The 20,116-nt window shown below is 45.7% G+C and overlaps 1 protein-coding gene across 3 annotated transcripts in view; it reads left to right on the plus strand.

The window, feature by feature from the left end:
• Window positions 1-20,116, plus strand: part of SLC9A8 (solute carrier family 9 member A8) — a 508,958-nt gene that overhangs the window by 75,608 nt on the left and 413,234 nt on the right. For all 3 annotated transcript variants that reach the window (XR_011847693.1, XR_011847692.1, XM_072110528.1), the window contains exon 3: window positions 17,632-17,712. Coding sequence is in view for 1 of the 3 variants with exons in the window: in XM_072110528.1 (XP_071966629.1) it covers window positions 17,632-17,712 (81 nt within the window). In the remaining 2 variants the exon portion in view is untranslated. The remainder of the gene's footprint in view (window positions 1-17,631; window positions 17,713-20,116) is intronic.

A 20,116-nucleotide genomic window follows, 5' to 3' on the forward strand; every position in this document is an offset into this window, starting at 1 on the left:
AGAAAGAAGCTCGTGTGACCCCTCTAAGAGATTGGAGGGGGATTCGCCTTTGAAAAGAATGTGTGATGAAGTTGGGCTGATGGACGCGTGGAGAAGGAAGTACTTTAATAAGACTGCCTTCTCTTGTTTCAGTAGTTCACATAGAACAATGTCAAGGATTGATATGGCACTGTGCAATGATACTTGTTTGGAATATATAAATAGGATGAAATATGAGCCAAACAGCTTATCAGACCATTATCTTGTGATGGTCGACCTTAAGACAAAGAAAGATAGGAATGGATATAGTTCTCCATTCAGAGTAAATGCACATTGGCTATCAATACTTGACATGGAGGAATGAAGGAAATCAAAGAATTCTGGGATAGGGATAAACAAGAAATGGATGTTAGATTGGCTTGGGATACATTTAAGGCCTATATCCGGGGCATCCTATATAATAAAATTCAATGGGCAAAAAAAAACTAAAAGGATGCAGGAGGATATGTATAAACAGAGAATTCAAATATGTAGAACTGAATTTAATCTCATCTCCTCTAAGGATAACTTTAGAAAATTAAAAGAGGCCCATAAAGAGTATAATAATTTCCTACTGGATAAGGCACATCATGCGGCTATGTTTGCAGGATATAAAAGATTCTATGAAGGTGGGAAAACAGGCAAGACGTTAGCAAGGGTTATTAAAAGTCAAGAACCTAACACGGGGATAAGGACAATTCGAAGTAAAAGGGGCCAAATTATTAATGAACCAGGGGAGATACAAGGGGAATTTGATAATTTCTTCTCAGATTTGTATTCCCCAAATATCGGTAGGACAAGAAGAAATTAGAAGTTATTTAGAGAGTTCAGACCTTCCCCAAATCACAGACCAACAGAAGGGACAACTTGATAAACAGATTACTGAAGAATAGATAGGGGAAGTACTGGATTCGATTTCGGGCAATACTGCCCCAAGTTCCGATGGACTGCCCTTCGAAATTTATCGGAGATGTAAGTAGGTTATGCTGCCCATTCTCTTGGAGGTTTTAAATTGTTCACTCAGGGAAGGAAAATTACCGACCTCTATGAGAGAGGCCATGATTGCTCTAATATTAAAAAAAAATAAGAATGAGCTCGAGGTTGAGTCATATCTCATTATTAAACACCGGCGTTAAATTGTTGGCCAAAACATTGGCATTGAGATTGAGGATGGTGGTGGCAAATATAGTACATCTGGATCAGTCAGGCTTCATCCCTGGCAGACATGAGGCTTATAACCTGAGAAGGATTTTCGCAGGGATTCAGATGGGCCGGGGGGGAGGGGGGGACCTGCTCCATCCTGACGATAGATGCTGCAAAGGCATTCGACAGGGTGGAGTGGGTCTTCCTCTGGGAGGCTATGAAAGGTTTTGGATTTGGACAGGAATTTATAGGCTACATCCAATTATTATACTCGGAAGCTACGGCCAGGATTGGAACAAGCTGGGGATTGTCAGATAAGATGAAATATAAATAAGGAACAAGGCAGGGATGCCCAGTATCCCCCATTTTGTTCGTATTATTTTTGGAGCCACTGGCAATTAGGTGTAGGAATAATCAGGATATAGTTGGATGGGGTTGTGGTGGCTGGAAGAATAAAATCTTACTATACGCTGATGACGTTGTTTTCACAGTCAATCAGACGGAGAGATCAGTTCGGGCGATTATGGATGCCATCTGGAGCTTTAGTGAGAATTCGGGATTTGAGGTCAACTGGTCAAAATCACATATTCTCCCTTTGGATGACTTCAAAGTGGATGACACTAATGAATTGAATGTTTTAGCGAAAGGAGAATGTATAGAATATCTCGGTATAAAAGAACCCCAGTACTTATATAGATAAAAATCTGGTCCCTTTGATACAACGGGTGAGGAAAAAAATTGCTATATGGATAAAATTATCACTGTCACAGGTAGATAGAATGGCACTTATAAAGATGATTATTCTTCACCAGTTGCTGTATATTATTACAGTTACTCCTATTTGGATAAAGACTAAATTTTTCAAAATCATTGAAAGGTTAATGAATGATCTTATATGGGGAAGGAAGAGGGTAAGAATTAAACTTGACGTATTTTACAAACCAAAGGGTAAGGGGGGATGGTCTCTGCCTAATTTCTTTTTGTATTTTATATCAGCAATATTACAATATTTGGTGGGTGGAGCTGACTAATTAGTTATTGGGGAAATAGCACGAGTAGCGGGAATAGACACTAGGAATGGAATAGTTTTATTAGAATCAGGCCGTTTGAATCAATCTAGACTAGACTAGATAGAATAAAAATTTTTGAAAAAATTAAATATATAGAATTAAGAAAGGAGAAAAGGTGGCCAAAAAGATGGCTAGACGATAATATAGAGAACTAACTGTGAGGAGGATATATATAATAAATATATATATATATATATATATATATATATATATATATATATATATATATATATATATATATATATATATATATATATATATATATACACAGAGTTGAAGGAGTGGCACAATGATAATCTGGATTGAAATCCGTGTGGGTGCAGGCTCCAGGGAATCCGGCTCAAAGACTCCTTTAGCACAATAAATCCAACGACAGGGAAGCAGCACTCCAATTAAGTAGTGGTATTTATTTCACCAGTGGAAAAGATACAACGTTTCAGCTAACTCTATGTAGCCATTTTCAAGTATACTTGAAAATGGCTACATAGAGTTAGCTGAAACGTTGTATCTTTTCCACTGGTGAAATAAATACCACTACTTAATTGGAGTGCTGCTTCCCTGTCGTTGGATTTATATATATATATATATATATAATATAATAATTTTTATTTATTTTTTGTTCTTTTTTATGGTTATTTCTGATTATTGAGATGCTCAGATATTGATAATATAAAGTGGAGTATTGGAGACGTATAGCATATTTTTAATGTACTAAAAGGTTATTGATAATTAACACTGTGTTGATATCTTGTGATTGTTAAAACTATCCCTCGCTTTTGATTAATGTTTTTTGTAATATTTATGGAAAATTTGAATAAAGAAAAAAAAAAACAAAAAAAACTGACCCTATTTAGAAACTACACCCCTGTGAACATTAGTGAACATTTTAACCCCACAGGTGGACCCCAAGGATGATGCATAATGGATAGAGCATGGTACAAAATATCCCTTATGTCATCTTGTGCCCAGCTCCTGCCATGGGAGACAAACACCCCAAAGATCAAGATGCGGATTCTTCCGGGTACGGCAATACCCCATATGTGACAATAATCTACAGGCTGGGCACACAGCAGAGCTCAGCAGGGAAGGTGCAGCATGTGGCCTGATGTATAAGCTGCGTGAGCTGTGTGCATCAGGGTACAATTATGCATCCAGGGACGTGTGATATATCCTAAAACACTCCTTCATACATAACCCTGGTTTGTCAGGGCATGTGTCACACTGGTATATGGATTCCCTCCTTATGCCCCTTTTGGAGCAAACCCTGCACCTTTTTTGATTCCTTCCCTTGCTGGCTGTGGGGAACTTCTCCTGGAAAGTGCTAACCTGGTACAATGCGTGACGTGGCCTCACTTTCAGATGTACTATCACTCCCCCCTTCCTGGTCTCTAAAAATCAACTTCATGACTACCACCTTTTGAAATTCCAGGAAAGTTACCCTCTGGCCAGCACATCGATGCAGCACGTAAGAATTATACAATGCTATCTGCATGATGTGCACGGCCAGCTTCTAGTACCACACCCTCGACTTCCGCATGGCATTGTATGGCTGAAGCACCTGAAGCACCTAGTCCGACAAATCCACCCCTCCCACCTGGTCCGACAAATCCACCCCTCCCATGTACTTATTGTAATCCAAAATACAGTCTGGCTTGGGGGCTTCTGCACTGGTACCTCGTACATGGGCAGGGGTGGTGCTGTGCCCATGTATTGTTGTTAATACAAGGACATCCCTCTTGTCCTTGTACCTAACACACAATACTGAGTCGCTGCTTGGTGCTCGGCTCTCGTGCCTTCTGAGCTTTTCCCCTAGCAGCGAATTCAGGAGACCTCTCTGATTTTTCCTAACAGTGCCGCATGCCGCAGTTTGTCTGGAAGCGAGGCACTTGAACAGGGTTATACTCGTATAAAAATTATCCAGGTAGAGGTTGTAACCCTGGTCCAATAGTGGGTGCACCAAATACCAAACTATCTTTCCAGCAATTCCCAGGAAGGGGGGGCATTCAGGGGGCACTATCCTATAGTCCTTCCCTCCATATACCCTGAACCTAAAAGTGTACCCTGATGCACTCACACAGCTTATACATCTTCACGCCATACCTTGCACTCTTATTGGGCAGGTACTGGCAGAACTGAAGTTTACCTTTGAAATGTACCAGGGACTCGTCCACTGATATGTGCCTCTTTGGAGTATACACTTCCATAAATTGGGCACTCAGTCTAATATGGGTCGGACCTTATACAACCTATCATAACGCGGGTCATCTCTGGGTGGGCACTGAGAATTGTCAGCCAAACGCAGAAACCTATCGATGGCTTCAAAGCGCATTCTATTCATTGCCGTGCGGAACATCTGGGTGTGGTACAGTATGTCTGTGCTCCAATAGTCCCTGATAGTGGGCTTTTTGACGAGTCCCATAAGAAGTACTATGCCCCAATACTTCTCCATCTCTGCTGCACTAACAGGGGTCCACCTGTGTGGTTGCGCATAAAAAGAAGTGGGGTTTTGGGCAATGTATTGTGCAGCGTAGAGATTGGTCTGGGACACCATAAGACCAATTAGGTACTCACTAAAAATAACTTAATAAAGTCCACTGCCGTGTCCCAGGACTGGCCATAAAATCAGGGACCTGAGGGGCATAGTTACTGGGGGTCACCCATGTGAGAAGTCCCGGGCACTCCGGCACTACTATGTAAGCGCCTTCTCGGGGGTTCTTCAGCTTCGCTTTGTGAGGACAAGGTAGACAAATAAAACGGACACTCATCCCCGCTGGCTGACTCCGTATCGGAGGCCATATAATTATAGACCTCCAAATCCGTTTGTCTTCTGGGACATGATGGGGGGGATAGTATACAACCAAACGCTACACCTACTCCACTACACCACACACGCCTTCTCCTCCACTAAACGCCTTCTCCACCACACACGCTTTCTCCTCCATTAAACGCCTTCTCCTCTGCGGAGCGGCAAGGGGTTAATATCCTTTGATGATCATTGCTTCGTGTGTATAAAATGCTAAGCTCACCATCAAATATACTCAGCCTCAAAAAGGTGTTGCCTGATTTCTTCACTCTTCTGATGTTCTTTCACACAGTTGTGTTTTTACCAAACAGTTCAACTTTGGTTTTATCTGACCATATGACATTCTAATACTCTCCTGGAAAATCCACAGCTCTGACGTCAGCTCTATGGCAGAGGTGGCGGCTGACATCGGAGCCTGTGACGTCACTTGGATGTGCTGGGGCGCGTATAAGCCGAGTTTGGGTTTTTCAGCACATTTTCTGTGCTGAAAAACTTGGCTTATACTCAAGTATATACGGTAGATATTTTCGGAAACCCCCATAAACAGACGCTACTCTTGTACTCATCGCCATACCGCATGTTTAGCGATAGGTGGTACCGTTATATATAAAGTAGCAGTTACGTCCATTGTGACTAGCCAACAATGGTGTTATATTCAATCAACATTTATTGATGAAACAGAGTAACAGTTGCGAACAGTATTTTCAAGGCAAGAAGGGTGGTCTCGCAGGACCCCAGCATTAAGATACATATTACATCATGTTACACAGTAACGTGGCAGCAGTCTGTGAAATTATTAAGGTAGAGATCGTAACGTACCGGCTGCGGGGGTCTGCCCATCCTTTCCAATTATAAGACGAGACAAGAGAACGAACAGGGGGTAGACAAGACATAGACGAGCAGGGAATAACTGGACGGGAAGAGGGAGAGGGGATCGGGGTTGGGGATGGCTTCTGTGTCATGTTATGGTCGTACACTACAGGCATGTCGCCTGTTTGCAATGCAAGGGTCCTGAAAGGTTACAAATTCAAGTAGGGGCCTAATTAATTAAGCAAAAAGATCCTGAAAGGCTGGGGTTAGCTGAAATTCCTCCCAGGGGGTCCATACAGTGGCTGTCTTACTCGGGTCGGGCATGTCCTCGGCCACCAACTCCTCCATCCTTCGTATGTAGCGAAGCTCCTGTATCCACTCCACAACCGTGGGTGCATGAGGGCTCTTCCAGTGTCGGGGGATCACTGTCCTTGCCGCCGTGAGAAAGTGGCAAAGGAGTCCTTTTTTGATGGAGGAGATGGTGCCCGGTAGCATGGAAAGGAGGGCAACCTGTGGGCTAAATTGTATAGTCTTACCAGACACTCTGCTATATGTGTCAAACACCATCCGCCAGAAGTCTTGTATTATCGAGCAGCTCCACCAAATGTGAAGAATGGATCCCACCTCCGCACCGCATCTCCAGCAAAGCGTTCTTCTCCTGAGCGCTGCAGGGCAGAGGGAGTTTATGGGAGAATAAAAAGGCTTTGTCCCAGTCTGCTTCCGTGAGTGTGGTTGATAGGTCCGTCTCCCACGCTGACACAAACCCTGGGTTCCCCCGGGAGGACTCGGCGAGCAGTATAGCATATAGCTGAGACAAGACGTGGACTGGGGGTGATGCAGGTCTAAGTAGCGCCTCAAACCCGGTTAGGGATGCCCCAAAACTAGAGTCGGCGTCCGAGCTTACGTATGAGGCTAATTGTTGGTACTCCAGCCAGGATAGCGGAACGTCTGGGTTGGAGGCTCTCAAAGAGTCCCAGGAGGGTATGATGTTCCCGGATACCACCTGACCCATGCGTGTGTCTGCTCCCGCCTCCCAACACAGGAATCTCCCCTTCCCCATCCCTGGGGGGAATGCTGGGTTGTTAAATAGGGGGGTGAGGGGGCCTTGTAGTCTAACTAGTGTGTCTCGAGAAGCTAGTCTGTCCCATTCTCGGAGGAAGTATGGGGAAAAGAGTGAGTGTGTGAAGCTCTCTGGTCGCTGGGCCGGCCGTATCCATGGAATTGTGCGCAAGTGGGGGTGAGTGAGGTCTGTTTCCAGTGCCACCCATTGCTTGGTTGCTCTATGGTAATGCCAATCTATTATATGCATGAGCAGCGATGCGGAGTGGTAAAGTTTGGGGTCAGGAAGACCTACTCCACCCGCAGTTTTGGGTCTAGCCAGTGTGGCGTAACTGATCCTGCTTGTCCCACCCCCCCACACAAATCTCCGGAAAGCCGTTTTGAGGCTCGTAAAGAATGAGCCTGGAGGGTGTATCGGTAGGGTTTGAAATAAGTATAAAAACCGGGGCATTACGTCCATTTTCAGGACATTAACCCGGCCGAACCATGACAGGCTGCTGCTATGGTATTAGGCCAGGTCCCGTATTGTGCGGTCCAGGAGTGTTTTATAGTTGAGGTTGTAGAGGTGCGAGAGATCTGTTGGGATGTCAATTCCTAAGTAACGAATATGAGATCTCTGCCATTTGAATGGAAATTGGGATGCTAGGTGGGATACTTCACTCTCGGGGAGGGAAATGTTCAGGGCTTCCGATTTTGATAGGTTAACCTTGAAGTTGCTAAGGAGGCCAAAGCGGGAAAACTCCGCCAAGATGGATGGGAAAGAGATCCGGGGCTGCGACACATACAAGAGCAGATCATCAGCATAGATGGCGGTCTTGTATTGCTTAGCTCCGACCTTGAGACCGTGCACACTGGGGCTGCCATGGAGCGCCACCGCTAGATGTTCCATGACAATAATATATAATAGCGGGGAGAGGGGGCAGCCCTGGCGGGTTCCGTTCCTAATCGCGAACGGCTTGGAGGAGGTTCCTTTTATTCTTACTTGGGCTGTGGGAGTTGAGTAAAGAGCTTTAATCATATTCAGAAACCTTGGGCCCACCCCAATTTGCTCTAAGGCCACCCATAGGAAACCCCAGTGCACACGGTCGAACGCTTTTTCCGCGTCAACTGACAACAGGCATATCGGTTGTTTGGCAGTCTTAACCCGGGATATCAACATCAGGGTCTTATTGGTGTTATCCCGGGCCTCCCTCCCGCGGAGGAAACCCACCTGGTCTTTATGTATGATGGAGGGGAGAATGGTCCCCAGACGGTTAGCCAAGAGTTTTGAGTACAACTTTACGTCCACGTTGATCAATGATATGGGGCGATAGTTAGCACATATTGTATGATCTTTTCCTGTCTTGGGGATAACTGAGATATTCGCCTTAAGGGATTGGCGCGTAAAGGGAGTGCGTAGTGAGATCCCATTGAAGACCCTGGTAAGGAAGGGGACCAGTTCTTGTCTGAGGATTTTATAAAACCGGGGAGTAAACCCGTCAGGTCCCGGGGATTTCCCGGCCGGGGTCAGCTTTATGACCTCTGAGAGCTCCTGTTCAGTAATGTCCTCCTCAAGAGCCCCTCTATCTTCGTCCCCCAGGCTAGGGAGTGCCGTGTCCATCATGTATGTGTTAATTTTGTCCTGGAGTTGTTCCGTGGTCATATCTTTATATTGGCCCTGGATGTTGTAAAGCTCCTGGTAGTAGGAGCGGAACACGTCAGAGATTGTGGAAGGGTCATGAGCTACCCGCCCTCCCCCATCTTGTACCTTAGGAATATAAGTGGTAGCTGACCTAGGGTGGAGAAGCCTTGCTAGGGGACCACCACATTTGTTAGAGTGTTCATAAAAAAATCTTTTATTCCTGTCCCTGTACCTTAGGTGTTTTTGGTCAAGTATGTTTCGTAGTTCTTCCCTAGTATTTAGCTGCTCGTTCAGGACTGCCTGTGAGCCACCTGCCTTGTGCTCTGTCTCTAATGCCTGGATTTTACCGAGCAAGTCCTGAATTTTGGCGGCTTTCTCTCGCTTTAAGCGTGTGAGATAAACTCGCCCCGGATCGCTCCCTTTAAGATTTCCCATTGAATCGGAAGGGGGGTGTGATCATCCACATGGGTGTCAAGGAAATTCGCAATGCACTGCTTAACCCCTGTCATACAAACTGCATCCTTAAGTAAGTTATCATTTAATCGCCAAGCCCATGGGGTGGAGTATGGGCCAGGTACATTTAGGGTTATAGAGATCGGAGCGTGGTCAGACCACAGGGCCGGGGCAATGGCGGCTGTGGGTTGCCAGCCCAACGCATAATGGCTCAACCAGAACATGTTGATTCGACTGTATGTCTGGTGTGCCGGGGAGAAGTAGGAATAGTCCCGGCCATGCGGGTTGAGGACACGCCAGACGTCTACCAGTTGTGAGTCGTGTAAGGCCCTTTGTAGGGAGCTCATCTGAGCGGAGGCCGCGGGGGGTCTATGCGCGGAGCTATCTGTGCGTGGGTCCTTTATGAAGTTGAAGTCACCCCCTCCGCAAAGTCCCGCAACTTGGTCAGGATTGATCTACACATCAGAATCTGCCCTTTGTTGGGAAGATAAAGAGAGGCTAGGGTAATCAGATGTCCCCACAGTCTCACTTTAAGAAAAAGATAACGGCCCTCGGGGTCAATTTTTGAATCCAGTACCTCATGAGCCAGTCTCCTGTGAATCGCAATAGAGACCCCTCTGGATTTGGAAGCAGGGTTTGTACTATGGTGCCAGGACGGGAAGAATCTGTCTCGGAACCCCGGTATCTGGCCGGTGCGGAAGTGGGTCTCCTGTAGAAAAAGAACATCAGCCTTAAGCTTATGCATTCGATATAAAATCTGGCTACGTTTTTGAGGGACATTCAATCCCCTTGCATTGAGGGAGTAGCATGTTATAGGAGCCATTGAAGGGGTGTAAGGGTAAGAGGGCAGGCACAAAAGGGGTAGTTAGGGTTAGGAGTGGTTAACGAACGGTGTGACAAGAACACACAACAAGTAAGACAATATGGTAACAAATAAACTGTCAGGTACTATGTACCTCTAAACACTAAAAGCGCTAGTGGGGTCAAGGACCAGAATGGTCTATCCACCTTTAACTCCGACCAGGGAAGTCAAGGGCACCCCGGTGGGTAGCGGGCTTTCCATGAGGGGGCTCCCCCCCGGACCCCCTCCCTTCCCCAGATGTGTTGCATGTCTAAGAAGACATGATGAGTTATGCAAGTCATAGGCATCGGAACAGAAGTTTTAAAACTGTTAATTTTCAGTAACAATGGGAAAAAGATCCTCTAAAAGGGAAGCAACTGAAATGAAATGGGGTTAGAGTAGGTTAATAAGCATTCACTTAAGCGTCTGGCAACCCGAAGTAAACATATGCACTCATAGTCATAAACATAAACATGTGAGTCTCGCCCCCTCCCTATGGTAGCATTGATCTCCCCCCGTAAACCGCTAGTTCATAATTTGTTTGAGTAATTACTCTACGGCCCCCACTAGTGGGAGCTGGATGGTCTAGCAGTAACATTGCACTGGTCGGTAATAGGGTTATGGGGAGGATCCTGCCCCATGGGAGTTGGCGAGGGTATCAGCCCCCGTGAGAAGGGGCGTATAATCGGGCAGTTGCAAGGTGCAAATCAATCAAACGCCCTCAGGTTGCTGGGGCAGCCCCGGGGGGCCTTCTCTTCTTCCCCTACGCCCTCCGGAGCGTCCACGGGGGTTTCTCTGGGGACGAGGGGGTAAAACCCCTCTTCCCCCTGGAGGGAGGGTTGGGAGGGACGGCCAATCTTGGATAACGATTGGGGGCAACTCTAGGTCCCTGGAGAGGGCTGGTAAATCACCAGGATGACGAAGAGAGAAAGTTCTTCCCGCTCGACGGATTTGCAGGCGGAATGGAAAGCCCCATGAGTACTGTAGTTGACGCTCCTGAAGAATTGCCAGTAGTGGCCGCAGTGCCCTGCGCTTTTGTAGGGTGAGGCGGGAGAGATCTGGAAGGAATTGGATAGGGTGACCCTGAAAGTTCGGGGGGCCTTTTTCTCTCACCGCCCGCATGATGTTGTCCTTCAGGTGGTATCTGTGCACTCTACAGATCACATCTCGGGGTCTCTCGTTGTCCGGAGGCTTAGGGGCCAAGGACCTGTGTGCACGGTCAAGTTCCAGTGTTGTGTCGAGGGGTACCCCCAAAATCTCATTAAACAATCGCCTGAGGGTAAGGTCCAGTCGTTGGGGCTCAACGGATTCAGGAAGTCCTCTAACTCTTATATTATTCCTCCTCCCCCGATTTTCGGTATCATCAATGGCGTCAGTCAGATGTCGAAGTTGCAAAGAATGCGTGGCCAGAAGCTCCTCATGGCGGTCAAGCCTGGAGGTGGTAATTGTGGCGGCTTGTTCTGTCGCGGATACCCGCCCCTCAATGACCTGGACATCAGTACGCAATGTAGCTAGTTCCGTTCTGTAAGCCGCTTCAAGCCTGTTCACATAAGATTCCATATCATCCCGAGTTGGGATAGCAACAATGTGTGTTCGCAAATCGCTGATGTCAGCCATGGCCTTTGTCATATAAATTGCTTTTCGGGAAGCAAAGAACTCCCCAAATGAGGGTGGATAGTGCGCTGAGCTGGTCCCCGGAGAGTGGTCTCTGGAAGGGTGGAAGGCATCCGGGGTAGACGGGCCTGAGAGGTCTGGCATAGGGGAGCCAGGGGGAAGGTGGCCTAGGGGTGAACCGGGAACCCCTCCTGCGCCCTGAGTTCCCCCCCCTGTGGCAACCCCTCCATCTGCGGCTGCTGGTGACAATGGCCGCTTGGAAACCCTGGTGGTAGTGGCCGGGGGGGCTGTTGTTGACCCTGCAGGGGTCGCTTCCCAGCCCTCATGATCATATTCAGGCCCTGGGGGGTGTGGTAGGTGCCCATGTGGGCTACTCACGGTGGCAGGTGTGCACCTACTGTCTGGTGTCCCCTCTCCGGGTGGCAGCAGCGAGCTCAGCCGCCGCGCTTCCCCCTGGAAAGATGGCGGCTGCTCTTCCACGTGGTGGGCTGCCGCCACGTGTTCCGTTGGTGATGGCTGCCTCCCAGTGTCGGAGTCGGGATGCCGGGGCCTCTGCTGATGGGCCGGGGGTCGGGAGCTGTCTGACCGCGGAGCCTGAGGCCCGTTCTTGCTGCCTTGCAGGTGTGGAGGTCCCCGACTGATTCTGCGGGGCAGCGGGAGCCGGCGGTGGCGAGGCCGCGGCGGCCATCTTGGCTGCAGCTGACGGTGGCTCTGGGAGAAAGAATTTTCCGATCCCCGCTGATGCGAGAACCGGTGTTTCGGGGGGAATGTCCGTTCCCTTCTTCTTTTTTCGGACCCCCATGATTTGGTGCCGTTCCGATGCCTGGGATCGCTGCTGGCGGGTGAGTTGCAGGGTCCGGAGCGGGAGCGCGAGGTAAAAGCGTCCTCACTCCTGCATAGCCAGGCCACGCCCCCCCAACAATGGTGTTATCATTTAATTTCTTGAAGTTTTTTGATGAGTTCTCCTGAATCCTTTTATGTACCTTGGTAACCTCACTTCATACGGTTGTAGAAATAAGTCTATGTAACGTGATAGATTGCTAGTAAAGCTATTCACATTTGAGACAATGGGGCGTCCGGGAGGTTTTGTCGGATGATTGTGAATTTTGGGGAGATGATAAAAGTAGGGTTTATTTGGTTGGATGATGGAAATGAATTTCTTTTCTTTCTTATTCAAGTAACCCCTTATATATCCTTTTTTGATCATGTCATAGAATTCTTTAGTAATGTCTGGAAATGGATCCTGTAGTATTTTGCTGTAATAGTTAGGATCTGACAAAATATTGTCAGCTTCTTTTTCATAATCTTCCCAATTTTGTATCACAGTCCTTCCCCCTTTGTCGGCTGCTCTAATAATAATCGTTTTGTTCTAAATTCCTTAAAGCTATTTGTTCCAATTTGTTGAGATTTTTTTCAGTTCATTGGTATAAATATCTTTTGTGTTTTTTCATTTTTCATTTAGAAGGTTTTTTCTAGTCCATCGTTTTTGTTTTGTATGTTGTTCAATTCCTTAGCTACAACGTCCTGGAATGTTTTTATATGGTGTCCTTGGTTTTCCAAGGGGTAAAATAAGGACTGAGGATGAACTTCTTTGTGTTCATAATAATTTGAGTTGGGATCTGGATATTTTATATCTGTTATTTTATTATTTCTGGATTTGAAAGTGTCTTTTTATAGTTAGTTTTCTAATAAATTGGTGTAAGTCTAGAAATAGATTGTATGTACACTCACCGGCCACTTTATTAGGTACACCTGTCCAACTGCTTGTTAACACTTAATTTCTAATCAGCCAATCACATGGCGGCAACTCAGTGCATTTAGGCATGTAGACATGGTCAAGACAATCTCCTGCAGTTCAAACCGAGCATCAGTATGGGGAAGAAAGGTGATTTGAGTGCCTTTGAACGTGGCATGGTTGTTGGTGCCAGAAGGGTTGGTCTGAGTATTTCAGAAACTGCTGATCTACTAGGATTTTCACGCACAACCATCTCTAGGGTTTACAGAGAATGGTCCGAAAAAGAAAAAACATCCAGTGAGCGGCGGTTCTGTGGGAGGAAATGCCTTGTTGATGCCAGAGAGAATGGGCAGACTAGTTCGAGCTGATAGAAAGGCAACAGTGACTCAAATCGCCACCCGTTACAACCAAGGTAGGCAGAAGAGCATCTCTGAACGCACAGTACGTCGAACTTTGAGGCAGATGGGCTACAGCAGCAGAAGACCACACCGGGTGCCACTCCTTTCAGCTAAGAACAGGATACTGAGGCTACAATTTGCACAAGCTCATCAAAATTGGACAGTAGAAGATTGGAAAAACGTTGCCTGGTCTGATGAGTCTCGATTTCTGCTGCGACATTCGGATGGTAGGGTCAGAATTCGGCGTCAACAACATGAAAGCATGGATCCATCCTGCCTTGTATCAACGGTTCAGGCTGGTGGTGGTGTCATGGTGTGGGGAATATTTTCTTGGCACTCTTTGGGCCACTTGGTACCAATTGAGCATCGTTGCAACGCCACAGCCTACCTGAGTATTGTTGCAGACCATGTCCATCCCTTTAAGACCACAATGTACTCAACATCTGATGGCTACTTTCAGCAGGATAATGCGCCATGTCATAAAGCTGGAATCATCTCAGACTGGTTTCTTGAACATGACAATGAGTTCACTGTACTCAAATGGCCTCGACAGTCACCAGATCCCAATCCAATAGAACATCTTTGGGATGTGGTGGAATGGGAGATTCGCATCATGGATGTGCAGCCGACAAATCTGTGGCACCTGTGTGATGCCATCATGTCAATATGGACCAAAATCTCTGAGGAATGCTTCCAGCACCTTGTTGAATCTATGTCACGAAGAATTGAGGCAGTTCTGAAGGCAAAAGGGGGTCCAACCCGTTACTAGCATGGTGTACCTAATAAAGTGGCCGGTGAGTGTATATAGTGTATTATCAGGACAAAATGATAGTCCTTTTTCCTAAAAGTTGGTTCATGAGATGATAAATTAAATATTTTTATCGGTTGTTTCCTTATTTGCAGTGCAGAAGTGTTTCTGATTTGTTTCTTTTATTTTGGTTTTCACTTTTTGACTCCCCTTTTTTTCCCCTCGTCTTCTTTTTTCCTTTTTCTTATTACTTTCTGAGTTATCGGAAAGAATAACGTTAGGGGTTTCATTGGGGTTTTCATTTTGTTTTGGTTGGATTGGGGATGGTCAATCTTGGCTGCTGTAGTTGTAGTCTCATGCACCTTTTGGACACCATTTTAGTGTTTTCTCAAAAACTAAAATCAATATAGCAGAAATTCAATAAGTCATTCGTGTTCATTAATTTTATTTTTACATATACAGCTTATGTATCTTCCATGTATTGTCATAAACTTTTAATATATCTTTTAATATATATTAAACTTTTATGCAATACTATGTATTATTTTATGAATTTTCGGTAACCCACTAACAATTCTGTTCTGTCATCGTGTACCGGAACATCCACGTGCCAAAAGTCCTCTCTTTAAATGCAGTTTATAAACGGAGGTTATGTAATGCAACCGATGAAGAATCCAGTAAGGGTTCGAAACGCGTTTAGCTGGTTTATTGTTTTTTTATATCTTGTATATGTCATAAATTGTACTTTTTTATAAAAACATCGCTGGAACGAATTGCGCTGGATCTTTTGTGGATCAACGAGGGAATCTAATAGATACCAATATTGGAGAGACCATTTGCCATTTCACTTTGTCACTGTTCATACAGAGACAGTGTCCCTGCGGTAGCGGACCGTTCCCACAACTACTACCTATATGTGTGTTGTGCCACCTGCACAACCTAAGAAGGTGAGTGGAAATTTGCACAACAACTGCATAAAGTAATCAATCTAGATTAACCTACACATTGAGTGCCTCTGGCTCTTGTTTTTTCTTTTTCTTGTTTCCAAATGTAACTTTAAATTTCTCCACAACCGTATCACAGACATGTCTGGTGACTTCCTTAAACTTCATGATGCTCTTTGCGCTTTAACCCTTTTTTTTTTTTAAACACCATTTAATATTTCATGCAATGTAATAAAAAAAATTTCAAGTGCTGTGAAATTGACAAAAAAACACATTTCTGGCATTTTCTTGTAGGCTCTGTTTTTATGAGTTTGATCACAGGGTTACAAAATTGTAACCAAAATTGTGACAAAAATATTTGCCATTTTTCCAAATTCTGAGGCCGATAACTTTTTCACTCTTTGCTGAATGGACCTGTGTAAGGTATTATTTTTTTGCGGTATGTGCTGGCGTATTCATTTATATTTATTTGGGAACTATATGTTAATTTTTTAAATTCAAATATTCATGGATGCCACACAATATTGGTTAGGTTTTTTTGCTTGCGGCAAAAATAGCAATAGCCAGACCTCAGAAGTCCCCCACTATTCCATTTGTATTTGTGACATCTAAACTAACATGGATTATGATTATTGACCATCTAATTTATTGGCTGGTGCAGTCGACAAATTTGAGAAAATTTGGAGTAACTGGCAAATGACAACCTATATAGGATAACTGCCCTTTTCTTGGAATGAAGGAGTCCAGGAATGCAAGTGGGTGGGTTAACCCCTTCCCGACATTTGACGTAATAGAACTGCATCGCGGGAGGTGCGTTCCTGCAAAATGTAGTACTATTACGTCATGCTTCTTGCACCGGCTCCTGAACGGAGCCGGCGCCAGAAGCTGCGGGTGTCAGCTATTTATTATAGCTGACACCTGCCTCTAACACCCGCGATCGGAGATTTCTCTGATCGCGGGTGTTAACCCCTGACACGCCGCGGTCGCGCTGACCACGGCGTGCAGGGGGCATTTGAGAAGAATCGGACCCCCCCCCTCTGCGGTGCTTACAGGGGGGTCTGCTGCTCCGATCATAGCCCCGGGACTGCGCGATCCTTTTCTGTGTGCAGGGTCCCTGCATTCTGGCAGGACCCGGCTGTAACACACTGAGCATGCGCAGCAGCTGCAGCTGATCAGAAGGGACCTATAGGGACGGGCTCGGGGGCACGACTAGATCATAATGTATTTTTGCTGTGTCCCCGGGTTTGTCCCTTTTATGTCCCTGTTGAGCGAGGCTGCTAACAGGGCCTGAGGCCCCACGCTGCTCATTGTTTTGAGGTTGTCTTTTATACTAATAACAAGTTCAAACATGTGCCATTACTATAAGTAATTAGTGGAGGACCGAGAAACCTCTTAAAGAACAATTTACAGGTCTGTGAGAACCAGAAAGCTTGTTTGAAGGCCGCCAAATACTTATTTTTCACCATAATTTTCAAAAAAATCAGACCATGTGATTTTCTGGATTTGTTCTTACATTTTGTCTCTGAGGTGAAGTCTATATATGATGTCAATTACAGGCCTCTTATCTTTTTAGGTGGGAGAACTTGCACTATTGGTAGCTGACTAAATACTCTTTTTCCCCATTTGTATATTATTTTGAGGATCTCCATCATAGAATCGGCAACAGCTTAGGATATTTCAGGAACCTTAACACCTTTTGAGTCTAATTGAGGAGAATCATTTCAGCACATTTTCCTCTGGGTTTGGACATCAGGTTAGCTGACAATGCTTATAAGAAATCAGGCAATACTTTTGGCCATCTGCGTATATTTGATGGTGAGCTTTTGAGAATACTAGTTCTCTTCGTCAGACATGATGTTATGCATGAAACAGAAAATTCACAGCATTTTATACTTACTAAACAGTGATCATCAAAGGATATTAAAAAAACTCTAAAACAACAGTTTGATGTCCCAGTATTTATCAAACTGTTTTAGAGTTTTTAAATATCCTTTGATCACTGTTTAGTATGTATAAAATGCTGTGAATTTTCTGTTTAACTTCATATTGACTAAGAGAACTAGTATTCTCGAAAGCTTACCATCAAATATACTTAGCCTCAAAAAGCTACGCCTGATTTCTTGACTCTTCTGCTCTCCATGGCTAACGGTAAAAATCTACACTACTAGCGATGATGCTTATATATAGACATAGACCTGTGTTTATTGCACTAGTCACATGATTTTCAATAGAGCCTCCTGCACTTTGAGATTACTTTCGGTCAATCAAGGGCATTAACATACACGGGCCCATCTAGTTGTTGCTAAAAATATAATGTAACAAGTTATGATGTTGTGTGAATACTCCCAAATAACATTTCACTATTTTCTCTTAGCAATCTGCATCATATTGGTTAATCTCCTCATCAAATACAGACTTCATTTCCTGCCAGAGAGTGTTGCTGTGGTTTCTCTGGGTAAGTCTTTAGAAAATGGTTAAGATTAAATCAAGCTAGGGACACTTAGTCTTAGACCCAGGCACAATGACTGGTAATATTCTTCTATTTTCCTTCCTTCTGAAAAGCAACTTTTATACTTGCCCTGTAGCATTGCTGGAGTTGTTCCCAGTGCCCATCCCAGCAGTTGTCTCCTATACTTCCCCTGTCACTCTGCCTCACAATGTGAGGGGAAAGTGGTCCTTGCACACTGTAACAGCCTGTGAATCTGCAGCACGGAGGGGCTCCTGGAACTGCTCCAGTTTTAAGTTTTCTTTAGAATGAAGATGGCCGTAGAAAATGACTTCAGTAACAGTGCCTAAATCTATTAATAAGTGCTCCCGGTTTATCCATGCTTGACTTTGATTGTAGATTTCCTTTAAGATAAAAGGAAGGATGGTTGTGCAAACTATGAAGTTATGTCACCCCCTGTAGCAGAGGTCGCATTTACCCCTCCACAAGCAGCATAGACGTTCCTAAACGTAGTATTACTCTTTGAAAACTGCACCATGCATCTAAACACACACTGACTGTGGGCTGAGTGAGGACATAGGAGAACTGCTGCAACTCCTGACAACTTGGCACACACAGCCACTGCTGAGAGGATACAGAGAGGCATCCGACCTGTTCTGTGCATGAGTCCGAGGCCCTGAGCAGTGCAGCTCCAGGACAAGGCCCCTATCTGTACCTGATGCTGTTTCTCTTTGCTGGGTAAAAGTGGGCAGAGCTGCAGGAAACCAAGACTACCCTACATGCTGATGTCTCTGGACTGTAGTTATTGCACATATAAGAGGCCGGGACTGGCCCAGAGGAAAACATGGCCACAGATCAACCAGGCAATTGTAGTCTAACATCCACAATTTAAATTGTTGTGACAGCCTTCTTCTCCAGCAGGATTATATATGGAGTTGCTTATATAATGTGAATGGACACCAGAAGAAGCCAGACATTCTAGGGGAATACACAACAAACACACACACATGTACAGGCAGTCCCCGGGTTACATAAAAGATTAAGTTGAATTTGTATTTGAGTCAAAACTGTATATTTTATAATTGTATATCCAAAAAAAATATTTTGCCCCGGTGACAATTGGAATTTAAAAATTTTTTGCTGCAATTGTACCACAGATTATCAATAAATTACAGACACCTTAAAGCTGACCATTGCAGCTTGGGACAAATGTAAAGCTTTCAGAGAGCTTCACTACAGTGAGCAACTCCACCACATATGCAGAATGGTTCAAACCTCGGCATCTCCAGCTAATTTCCGAGACTCCTGGATAGATCTTATGGAGAATGAGGGGGCACCTGTACCATGGTGATAAAATCTTATAAATCTTTCTCCTGCGCACTGCATGGTAGGGGAAGTTTATGGGAGAATAAGAAGGCCTTTTCCTATTCTGCTTCGGTAAGGGTAGCTGATAGTTCTGTCTCCCATGCCACCACAAACCCTGGGTTCCCCCGAGAGGATTCGGTGAGCAGTATAGCGTGCAGCTGAGATAGACTCCCATCCCCCACAGCCCACGTACTGAGGAGGGCCTCCAGTACAGTAAGGGGCGCCCCAAATCTAGAGTCTGAGTCAGAGCTTACATATGACACTAGCTGTTAGTATTCCAGTTATGACAGAGGGGTTTCCCCCTCTCACCACGACAGCACCCAACCAGAGAGAGGGATCCGCCCCCAGGGACAGGAAACCCAGACTTCAAATTCTGCGGTACGCCCCATCTCCTTCAGTGGTTTCCTGTCCCTGACGGGGGATCCAGTGAGTCTCGGTGAGGCTCAGGAGTCGCGGTGAAAGGGGGGAATGGGAGTCCCAGGTACCCCCAGGTGGCTGCACAGGTCCCCCGCCGAGGCTTACCGGAGGGTGGTCACTCGGCGGCGGTGGAGAAGTGAATGCTGCGAGGTGCAGCGCAGTCTGTGGGTGCGGGCGGACTCCGGCACGCCTCCGATCCGGAGTGGAGGCGTGTGTGTGGAAGGGCGGCTGAGCGCTGGCCTCTTCCTCTGCGATGGTCTTCCCCAAAATGGCGCCGACTCCACTTCCGGTGAGGACCGGAAGTGACGCGCCGCCCAGCGTCCACATGGGAGATGACGTCAGACGCGGTAATTTTAAAAGGAGATCCCACACAGGAGTCCTGTGTGTTGTTTCTAGCACCCACAGCCAGCCACAGGAGTTGCTCCAGTCGTGGATGGAAACGGAGCTGTATCCTCACCACTGAATAGGATGAGTTCCAATGAAGGTGGTAGAGAGTCGGTGGACACCGCTACGGTAAAGTTTGAGTAGGGGGATGGTCCGCTGATTGGTGAGTGTGGCCTTACCATGCCTTTAAACTGGTTCTGATGATGTCTTATGTGATTCTTATTTTAGAGGGAAGAATCTCGTAAGG

The sequence above is a fragment of the Engystomops pustulosus genome, chromosome 6 (assembly GCF_040894005.1).
Source record: "Engystomops pustulosus chromosome 6, aEngPut4.maternal, whole genome shotgun sequence".
Lineage (NCBI taxonomy): Eukaryota > Metazoa > Chordata > Amphibia > Anura > Leptodactylidae > Engystomops > Engystomops pustulosus.